This window comes from Syngnathus floridae, chromosome 2 (genome assembly GCF_059516105.1).
Source record: "Syngnathus floridae isolate MCC-2025c chromosome 2, RoL_Sflo_1.0, whole genome shotgun sequence".
NCBI classification, from domain to species: domain Eukaryota; kingdom Metazoa; phylum Chordata; class Actinopteri; order Syngnathiformes; family Syngnathidae; genus Syngnathus; species Syngnathus floridae.
Genome location: NC_142414.1, coordinates 12,469,928 through 12,481,630, shown reverse-complemented (window position 1 = coordinate 12,481,630; position 11,703 = coordinate 12,469,928). Strand labels below are relative to the sequence as shown.

At 42.0% G+C, this 11,703-nt stretch overlaps 1 protein-coding gene across 1 annotated transcript; it reads right to left on the bottom strand.

Annotated features, from left to right (window-relative positions):
• Positions 1-4,096: 4,096 nt before the first annotated feature.
• On the bottom strand, positions 4,097-11,074 carry tspy (testis specific protein Y-linked). The gene is made up of 8 exons (XM_088368803.1): positions 9,683-11,074; positions 9,498-9,575; positions 8,927-9,038; positions 8,435-8,589; positions 7,969-8,045; positions 7,410-7,630; positions 6,478-6,522; positions 4,097-6,389 (listed from the first exon to the last, which is right to left on the bottom strand). Exons 1-8 carry the CDS (start codon positions 10,610-10,612, stop codon positions 6,352-6,354), a joined length of 1,656 nt encoding a protein of 551 aa, XP_088224929.1. The 5' UTR covers positions 10,613-11,074; the 3' UTR covers positions 4,097-6,351.
• Between the last annotated feature and the right edge of the window lie 629 nt (positions 11,075-11,703).

Here is an 11,703-nt window from a genome sequence, read left to right as displayed (position 1 = left end):
AAATGTGAAAATACTCATGTAGTATAGTGTTAAAATATTTTTCCACCCTATCAGTTTTTTAATTTTCTTTAGGCATGGCTAAAACAGAGCATGAGTACATGGCATAAGTACTCACACCCCAACTAAGTAAGAATTTGAGCTCCTTTATCGGGATCAGTGGTTATCTGGCGCAGATGCGACTTAACTGCATGTCCACGTCACGAGTGGCTGGAAGTCAACAGGAGACAAGGCCACGGCTTGCATAGTCTGTGTGCGGATCAGCCTACACCCTCAAGTGGTCTGGCCTGGCCTCTTTAGAGTGCCTCATTGTAAGCCACAAGTGCTCACGCATCATGGAGAAACAGCGTAAATGTGAGGAGGGACATGGGTTGGAATTGAAAAAAAAAAAAAAAAATGCAACTTGCCAGACAGAGTGTGACCTTGTGCTGGCGTAGCCATTTAGGGTCAGACTGGACAGCCAGACTTTTTGGCTGGCACGCTACAGTGAAAAAGGGTTCAGGCTGGCATAGCCGCATGAGAAAGCCTCACATGTCAAATCTTTCTTTCACTTTTGGGGGACTCAAAATGTTTGCGTTGGTGAAAAATGAAAATTGACCTAAGATGTCCCATATGATGAATGGACTTTGCCTTCTTGTTATTTATCCCTATAGGCCGAGTGCAAGCTGCAGCTGGATCCCGCACCACCCGACCCATCAATCACCAGAAGCGCATTTTTGTCCCCTTAAGCGAAGACAACAAAAATATATTTGACCTGCTGACACTCAATTTTGAATTGACAAATTGCCAAGTGTCTGCACATGCCCAACGCAGCAGAGAGGCAACAAGTACACAAATGCATGTTGGGAAAGCGCGGTGACCCTGAGAGAAAATCACTGTGTTGAAAAAATGTGCTGGCCTGTTTTCTATCACAACAAACATGACAGAGCTATCCCCTTGCCTCTAATTATTATCCAACGTGAAACAAAACATCATCATGAAAAATACAAGAGCAGGTGTTTGCCCGTGTGCCCGGACTTAGCACACCAGCAATTACAAAAGTAGGGCAAGGTTTTTAACATGTGGATGAGGGGCGCACACGCGACACACATTCTCGGCCGCTATCCTCAAGTCGCATGCCGAAGCCGAGCTGATTCGTTTTGCAGAAAAAGTATGCATATCCCCCCCCCCCACCCTCCCGAGATGGAGCTGTGTTCAAGGCTCCATATGTCCACGGGGCCCGCTGCCATCTGCCTTCGACACTAGACTGTAAAATGTAAAATGATTCTAGGAGAAGCGACAGCTGTTGAAGAGGTGCACCATACGAATAATGATAGGTTAGAAGAAGCTGCTTACTGTACATGAAAAGGATGATTGGGAGGATGCTCGCTGGCCCAAAGCAAAGTAAATCTGTCAGCATGCTTGCAAAATTGAGCCACGCCAATGTACGTTCACACTGATGGTGAAACGATGCTTCGCCTCTCGTTTCTTAACTATACTTAGCTAATATGAATGCCTCTGCTTCATTTGCACCACGCCAACAGAGACGAAAAAAGCTCTTCTTAATAAATAAATACATAAATAAATACACAAATAAATACATAAATGAATAAATAAATAAATAAATAGTTCGATAAATAAATAAATAAATAAATAAATAAATAAATAAATAGATAAATAGATAAATAAATAAATAATGCAACCTGTGCACACACTGGGTTGTGGCTGTTTTTAGAATCAACGAATCACATTATGACGTGTTGAATGGGGCACGTTAAATGGAAGGTAAATATAGTCAGCTTTTCCAAACATTTTGTATTCCCAGAAAAAAACCTGAACATTTCATGAGCACTATTATTTAGAATTGTTTGCAGTTCAATCCAACTGACCAAACAACAAAAGACAAAATGTGTCTACTCTTGAAATTACCTGTGTTGAATTGGAACAATTGGAAGGAATTAAGCAAAGAAAATGATTCATGGAAAAGCCAAAATGCACCCTGCCAAAAAAAAAAGAAAAAAAAATTAAAATACACCTGTGTATATTTGGACAATGTCGATGTAGAATTCATTGTTGGATGCATGGGGGAAGGGTAAAAGGTAACAAAAATGCTGCAATCTGTTCCATTCTGTGTGCACTCACGTGTGATTCGTGGAGGGGCTGGGCAGGGGTGTGTGTGCGTGGGGTAGCATTCATCTGTCTGGTGTGATCGTCGGTAACTGGGCCCAGGCGCGAGCATGCACTCGGCGATCTCCCAGATAAGAGTCATCCATCTGCTGTGTGTAAGCGACGGGGTCCAGACGGCTCCTCTTATCATTGCACTCATCCATTTCCCTCTCCTATTCCCACCCTCCACCCACCTCTTTCATCACCTAGCCTGCAATGCTTCTTTTTAGGTTGATTACATGACAAGCACACAATCGAGTAAACTTACAATCCGTGCTGCAAATCTGTAAATACATCTAGAAAAAAAATACCACCAGGCCGAAGGGGCCCCCAAGAAACTCCTGCTTGTACAGTATCAACGACAAAACAGCGACACTATTACAATTTATCGTGAAAGCCACGTATAGGGGCCCCTTATCGCTGTTACCGGCTGGTGGCTGTAGAAAGGGCCTCCGGAGACGGCTCATACACTCTGGGTCGATATCAATGACACAATCTGCATGAGCGTAAGATGGACGCTTGTGTTAGCAAACTTATCTTCAAAGTTAGATGAGACATAGAACTTATGTCGGCGATCTCAATCGCTGGAATGTGGTACCTCACCTCGGCCTTATCTAAGGCATCGAAGAGGAGCTACTGTGCATGTCTATCTTCAAATGAGTCGGTGGGTAAAGTACATTGTATGCATCTCAGGTGAGAAGTGCGTCACAAGTCAGACCATACAGAAAAGCAAAATAACTGAAAAGACTAATTCATCCAACACTCTGCTATAAACAGAAACTGACGTCAGAGCTTAGTCGGCTCGCATTGCGAACTTCACGAGATCAACCTGTGAGAAAACAGGGGAGCTGTGATGTCGGCAATTCGAGCTCGAGGGGGGACAAGAGGATTTGTGTGCAGGAGTAGCACTAACAGGAATGGTTCTACTCAGGAATCAATTTAGGGAAAAGGTCAACTTTTTTTTTTCCCCATCATAGTCTCAGCAAAGCTACTGAACCCCAATTAACAGGTCAGAGCAAGAGTGTGCCTGCTATGGGTGCACCCATGAGTGATTGACAGTCCATCAGTTGCTTCTTCTGTCTCAGGTACTTTACTCAACACTGATGCACCAGGTTTCTAACAAAGAAATGGTGGGTCGCAAATGGTCCTCTGGCCGTACTTTGGACACCACCGATTTAAGATGTTGTCATTGCTCCAAACAGAACAAAAAGCACATCTGGACAAATTTTGTCCAAATTGATCTTGTGAAAGAACTAAGCCTGTTATTAATTTATAATCATGAAACGTGGTTGCTTTGTGGTGGAGAGTTGATCAAAGTGGAAGCAAAATACCTCATTCCACATGGGATCATTTCGCATAGCGTAATGCGTTTGCAACATTAGTATTAATAGTATGTGCCCATCGTAGGCCGCATACCCGGAGTGCTGCCGGGGCTCCAGCAGGACAGGTTTTTGCGAGTGGAATATTTATAGCTGTGCATTAAAAGTGGAATCAAGGGTTTAAGTGTACCATTGCAACACTGCTGCCGTTCCTTTGTCTGGGCCTGTCCAAAAATGCCTCGCTGGGAGCTATTTACAGTGGCAGCTCGAAAATGGGAGTGATATCACATGCACTGGCAGTGAAATCCATTAAAGTGTCACTCTGTTGCTCTTGTTTGATCTCTTTTCAAGAGTTGTAAGGGTGACTTAAATGTCAAAGTCAGGTAGGAAGTCATTTATTTCAAGTGCTCCAAAAAAATCACAACTGTATTATGGGGTTACTAGATTATCATGAAGAATTTAAACCTGAAAGACTTTTATCAAAGTCAGACGTGCTATGGAACGCATTTATTCCAATAAATTCAACAGAGAGGTGACCAACAATAGCATACTGCCATCTTGTGGCGACAAGTAAAAAAAACGGTAAGGTTGCAAGTGGAAGTATATACAGATCAAGAACACAGCCAACTGCAAAGTGAAACAACTTCCTACTTTATTAGGTTAAATGGTGGACATCTCATCCCAAACGAAATGAAAAATAACCAAAGCAACAAAAGGATATAATGTTCTACAAAAGCACACAAGGTACACCGCAAGGGGGGGGGTTCAAAAATAGTGATGTGAATTTAACACAAACTGATGCGATGTTAGTGAATTCAAGATGCTCATGATTAAATGCCTATTGGCGAACTACTGCTGTCAGTGTTGCACAACATTGTCGCCATTCTGAAGTGCCAGTTATTTATATTGAGACAAGATCATTATTTCAGTGGTGCCTTCAGATACAAGTGATCTAATTTGGGAGTCTTTCTCCTCTGCAAAGAACAACTAATATTACCGAGTTCTTTTTTTTATTTTAATGTAATAGTATTATACTGGCCTCGGTTGAAAAGTCATACACATAAGTAGCTGCAATGAATTAGGGGAGGCTAAAATAGTCCAATGGTTTTTCTATTCATTTCAAAGGGAAAATGAGCATTTCCAGTTACACGCATGGTAACGGCATGAATTAAGCTCGTACCACAAGGCACCGCCGGCATCGAGCAGAATCCTCATACCCCAAACCATCACTGTTCAGGAAACCTCCTGAAAATTCAAATTTGTTGGGCCATTAACATTGCATTGGCAAAAAGAGCCAAATCTATTGGTTGTGTAAATCATTTGTGAAAGTAACCCATGCACATGATGACAGAGCATTAGAATAGATTTGAGAAAAAAAAAAAAAAAAACTACATAAATGTGTGGGATTTTTCTAATGTCAAATATGTGCTTTGGCACAATTAAGGTCAAGAAACGCCATTACTGTTCACTTGCCACACTGTGCTTCTTTTTCAGGTTTATATACAGTTGACAGTTCCTGGCTGTAAAATTTGGGGCGCATTAACTTGGTCTGAGTCTTTTCAAATATACCAATTCACCATTAAATCACACTATCTTCTGGGTAATCTGAGTCTTTTAAAATATACTAATTCACCATGAAATCACACAATCTTTCGAGTAATCTCAAGCGTTCTCCAGCGGCCGGAGGTGGTCAAACACTCCCGTGGAATTTGACCAAGGCAGAGCCATTGCGAAAACAAGGTAAAAGGCTTGAATGATTTTGGCCACCTTCTCTACTGCCATCATGTGGTGTCAATCAAAAAAGAAAAACTTTACATGAGGCAAACCGCTGTTGGGGATACCTGATGCCAGCTATCATTTACATTTCAACAAGTTAATCAATTCAATAATAGATGCAGTTGAAATACAGATGATGATGATTGAGGGACTGGCTAATTAATTTAGGAGAGGGAAATAAAAGGAAAAAAAAAAAAACGCTGATCTCTCCAAGTCAGCGGTATCACTCAATTCCTGTCGCCTGGAAGCATCTCGCCATTTTTTGTTTACATTGACACACATTGAGAATTGTTCTATGGATAAGCATTTCAAATCAATAAAACAGTACAAGAGAAGAGATTTCAAATGCAGCACAACTTGGGTGACAAAGGGCTGCACAATGACAGGGGAAGAACATAAACAAAAATACATCATTGTGCCATCCAAATATCTGAATGCGGATGCTATCATCCTCATAAGTGTGCAGCAATTTCCAAAAATGTCAAATTCCACAAAAAAAAACAAAAAACCCTTTACACGATATGCTAAAGCTGATGTCAATCTACTAAAGACAAATTTTCACATACACTGATCAAACTACACAACAACTGTGGCAGTATGTGCCATGTTTGCTGCATTGCCCTGTCGAGGAGTAGTTGGGGTGGGGTCTTTAAGCTTATGAAAACAATATATGCATCTTTTGACTACAGAAGAGTAGACATTTTTGTCCTCACAGCCCCAAATTGAGTAATCGAGTGTGGGCCCATCCCTGAGAACACATTTTGGTTGAGTTCTAAGCGCTCCTGAAATGTGGTCAATATAGTCAAATGCATCACAAGAGGAAGAACAGCCAAAGGTAAAACACTACTTCCCATGACTGCGAGATTCTCGTCATTTGTTTGCTTTGCTAAAAGTCGGCAGCCGAAAATGTTTTCCAAAAGCAATCTTTTTGTACAGTGTACTTTTCTAGAAAATTATAAGTAACCTTCCCTTGGCTTTATTAAGTTAACCCTGATTTAAAAAGCATCTATAGATCATATTTTTGTACATTACAAAAATATGACATTTTGTGCATAACATAACTAACATCCAAAAGATGCTGGGGCATACCCGCTGTCCTTCCTAACTTCCTTTTTCAGGCCGCCTCATCCTCCTGCTCGCTGTCATCTGAGCCTGCCGCGTAAAAGACATACTGTCAGTGTTTTACTGCACTTTGCATATGAAAGCCTCAAATATTCAGACGACAGATCACCTGACTTACCGTCAATCACAATTTCTCCACTTTCACCTTCTTCCTGGCTCTCATCTGAGGAGAAGACAGTTCTTAGTGTTGATGATCAAAAACAGAGAGCATTTATTCAGGGTTCCCACAGCTTAAGGTAAGTTTGATTGAAGACTTTTTTTAATTCCATTTTAGATTAAATTTAACTTCCTGGTTTTCTCAGTGTCCCATGTTGTTCAACGTTGCTCAAGTCTATAAATGACATGCCTCTACAACAAATTGACAAATAATCAATTACCAAATTAATTGACACTCATTTTGATAATCGATTCATTACTTTGAGACCTTGAGCCAAATCCTCATAATTTCAGTCTCTCACCAGTAAATATTCTCTGAGTTCTGTCATCCTCATTCAAAGCAGACCAATGAACTTTGTGTTTGAAAATACCGTTCATTGACATAATAATAATTAACAGGTAAATAGATCATTAAAATAATCGATAAAGCCCTTGCACTGACCTCACGTCGCGATTTTGTTAGTTCCGCTATCTTGATTCCATGTACTATCTGTCTACCGGTCTTGATCCACTGTTTGTATTTAAATACCCAGTGTTTAAAGGGTTATATTATAACAAGTCAACATGAATAAGTTTCTCGTTAAGGTTTTGCATTAGCATTAAGCTCGTGGATTTAAAGGCTGAGCTATGTGGTTGTTTTGAATACACAACATTTTCTTTATGTTTAGATTGACAGTCAAATTCAACTGGGGGTGGCATTTAACAGCTCAAATCCTCTTATTTGATTGTTACAGTTAAAACACAAGATAATTTTTTTATTTTGAAATATTATTTTTGAACCTCATCTATAAATGACCCAGCCCATCGGTCCAATGTAAAAAATCAAACGAGGCCCTTGAGCTCTTAAGTTTGCTGCTCTAGCGTGAGTACATCATAAATCAATAAGTAACCAACCTGCACTCAGCAGTCCTTCCTCCTCCTCCTCCTCCTCCTCCTCTTCCTCCTCTCCTCCTCCTTCTTGTTCTTCTTCTCCTACTTGTTTTTCCTCCTCCCCTTCCTCTCCAGCACTGCGGACAGGTTCCGCCTCAGCAGTTTCTTCGTCTGAGTCGGAGATTACCACACAGTCGTAGCCATTGTCATTGCCACTGCGATCTGCTGTGGTGCCGTCGCCATCACTAGAGGATGGACAAAGTGGTCAGGTTGATGCACCAGGCCCAAAAGAAAAAGACACCAAAAAAAAAAACACTGAATGGCATAAGTGGATGAGCCAGGATTTCCAAACCATAAAGCGCGGCGTGTGTATATCCACAATACCGAGAATTCCAAACCAGGGTGCCTTGAAAGATTGGTTGGCCGTAGTTTCACTTATTTTATTTACTAAAATGAATATGTATGCTCTACTTATTGATCCACGACCACCCGAAGTATTGTGAACGCATACTATGTCTTTTAAAAAGACCCATACTCCCGTGTATTCAGGTCGTTTACAATAAACACTGTGAATGCAACCTACCTGCCGTTCTCTCTGGGCTGCCAGAGTGGCGTGAGGTAGTACCTCAAAGGGTCCCTGTAAAGGTCGTCCTTCAGGATCTGGACAACAAACAGATCAGTGAAAAGGTTAAGACAAGGGAACCTCCTGAGTTAGATACAATTTCAATGCCATGTATCTTTCCACATTGATACCTCGATGAAATCTAAATAAGATAAAATTGAGATGAGGTCATTGGAACAATGTTTGGGTACAATGTTTTTTCGCCCTCTCTGATATCGTGCCAATCAATACTTTTAAAAGTTAAAATACCGCCACACAGAAGCGATTTGTTTACCTGTCCATCTATGGCATTTCCAATTACATTATGCCTGAGCATTAGCATTATGTAGCAAACTTATTTTTGTGTTTTCTTTAGTTTGACAGTGGTAGAGTTTGCACGCCCAACCTTACAAATGTTACGGGGTCGTTCGCCATCAGCTGTACGTACCTGGGCAACATCATCTTGCGCAGGGTTGCTGTGGTCATCAAACCAGCTGAAAAAGGTCTGGTAGACACCGTGTGACATCTTCCTGGGTTCGCTATGGGCTGTCAATTTGTGACCGTGATTCCACATGATGGTGTTGGACATGGACGTGGCAGTTGCTGCAAAGAGGACATTTTTTTGTTAGAGGACATAAAACTAACAACAAAAGCATCAAGGAGAAGGGACACAACCCTATATATGTTATTTAAATAAACATATTTCTCCATCTAATGATTGGATCAATGATTGGTTAGGTTTTTTTTTAAATTACCTGATTGGGTCCAAAACTCATGATTGCGTTGTCAGCGTCAAGCTTAATCAATACCTCTCTGACATTGTCACTGAACATCCTCCATTCTGTATTGCATCATGTTCCAGCATGCTGGCGTACCTAATTTTGTGGCTCCCTCATTAAGTGCCCAGTGAAAGCAAAAACAGCCCTGTGTTTATTTGTACCTCCCAGTCCGATGTGCAGCTCCTTCATGATGATGGTGTTCTGGAAGTACGGGTTCCGTCTGAAGTGGAAGCGAATCTGGAAACCCACTTTGTGGTTCTTCAACGTGTCAATCTGATGGAGGTGACGTGTTTGAAAGTCGTTAAAACAGTACACCAGTTAGTCCCAACCACTTTGCCACTTGGGAAACGACCTAATTACACCTAAATAGCCTAATTACACCTAAATAGGCTGGAGACTGCAGTTTACTACATAATAAGAATTGAATGAAAATGTACTGTACGTCAATTAACAGTTAAAAACATGTCAACTGTCCCAAAAAAAAAAAAAAAAAAAAAGATGACAACCTGACAAAATTTTGGGGCTGGTTGGAATAGCCAATGCAAGCTGAGTACAACGTAGCAAGAATGATGAAATTCTAGTGATGGGTTCTGGGGAAATTCATTTCTTTGTGTCAGGAAAAAAAAAAAAAAAAAGTAAAACAGAATTTTGACTCTTTCTCAACAAATATCTTAGGCCCATTACAGCAAAATAAGGTTGTCATAGCGAAACTGTCGCGAGTGTATCGCTTACTTCTAGATCAGTCATGTAGCTGAGAGCATCCTCATCTGTCTCGTCAATGTGAGACGAGAGGTGCGGGTGGTTCAGTAGCTGGCGCCTCAGAGTCAAGGTAAAGCATAAACATGTTTACTTGGATTAGGCATTCACTCAGAGTTGAGCATGCAAGGAGATGGGGGAGATCTCGAATGGAAGGATACAGCCGTCACCCAGAAGCCGGGGATAGTTTTTGTGATGGCGCGACGTTGATCGAGGTGAGGCCGGCGCATGCGGCCAATCTTCAGCTCCAGGCGCTGGTGGAACCAGGTGCTTTTCTTCTCGATAGCTTCCAGTTTCATCTGTACCTGCGCCAGGAGAGCTACTGACTGTCTCATCTTGGGAGCCATCTTAACAGACACAATGGCGCACTCACCATCCTCATTGTCCTCGTTCTCAGACGGGAAAGAGGAACTTGGTGCGGAAGAAGATCCAGACATGGATTCGTCACCTTCACCCGCGTTTGCGGTATCATCCGCATCTTCTTTGTCTGTGCTGCGCAGGCACGTGGAGCTGTCTGCAGCAGCTGCCCGTGTTTTAGAATGAGCTCTGAGGATCTGATGGTCCCCACGGTGATTGACTTTGCTCCCCTGCTTGGCGTGTTTGGCTCTTTTAGACGAGCACGGAGTCTCTCGGCTGTTTTCGCCGTCTCCACCTGTGAGGCTGGCGAGTGCTTCGGCAGCTGCTATGGCTGCCGGGTCAGAATCAGACTGGTCCATAGGATTGCAAGGATCGACTCCTGTGCATGCATCTGCATCATTCTTCGCCTCAGCATATCTGTGCGCCTTGGGTGACTGGGTTTCCTTGGATTGGTGCTCATCAGAATTGGAGTTGTTGACAAGTGCAGAAGCGGGACTGTGTGCAGTTTGCGAAGTTTCTGCTTCCTCTTCATGCTTAGAATGTCTCTCTTGCCCAGCGGCTTCGGTGCTTTCCCCGTTTTTGAATGTCTCCGAGGCATCCCGCACTTCATTACACACGTCATCCGCTTTCGAGGACTTGTTGGGAATAGAGCCTCCCTCATCCCGGTCTGGTGACGGACACCTTTTCCTCGATTCGGAGTTGGCGCTCTGCTTGCTATCCGTCAATTCACTCATGCTGGCGAGCTAGCCAAAAGAGCTACCAGGCTAGGTAGCCCGCGAACACAATGACGAGAAATTTCAACGTACCCACTCACACTTGATTCAACACGCTGGATAAGCTTCGTTGGTAGTCCGATTGTATGAAACAGCTCTAGACGGAATTCACATCCTTTATGACGACTGGGCAGGATGCAGCTTGGTCGTGGCCTCCAGGGAACGACAGGAAGTAGCCGTTAGATGCTAACGCTAGTTAGCGCGACGTTACCCATGTCGTGTATCCTCGCAGTCGGGGCGACTCATTTCCGCAAAAAGGCAAGTCGAGCAAGACAAAAGACGATCAAACAAACTGCATCGTGTCGCTATCCTATAGTTGCAACGTGAAAAGAGCGTCCTTTGTGTTAGTTTATGTTAGCTAAATCCTTTATGTTACGATCCGCGTTATCCAAAGGAATAACAATGTTCCGATTGGCTGTAGAACGTCGCGGTTAAAGCTCTCGACCAATAGGATTCAACGGTGTGTTTACTGAGTAATAACTGCGACCAAGTTGCGTACCATGGACGCTTCATTAAGACCGAATACATTTTCCTCAGTTTTGTATTTTTTTTTAATATATATTTTTTTTACTTTACAAAATTCAAAATACGGGTTTATGTATGGAATTGTATTTCAGAGCTGTCTGTCTTTGTTGGTGAGCCAATTTTTCACTTCGGTGTAAAATAAAGAATTATTTTTTTTCTATTTTTTTTCAAATATTTTATTATTTGAATTATCAATTATCTCTCTCTCCCTTCGTCCATCCATCCATCCATCCATCCATCCATCCATCCATCCATCCATCCATCCATCCATCCATCCATCCATCCATTCATTCATTCATTCATTCATTCATTCATTCATTCATCCGCCATCTGTTGCCATTCTCTGCTACTATAGTTCATGGAAATGGTCCTTTAGTGCTGCTGTTCCTTTTTTTCTGCCTCGCAACACCTAAAAATTTTAAACAATTAGGATCTTAACTCTAATTTACTTTGCCTCTGTTTATTTAGGCTATTTGATCATTGTCAATTCACTGGCCTTGAAAATGAGTAACAAGCCTGTAATTTAG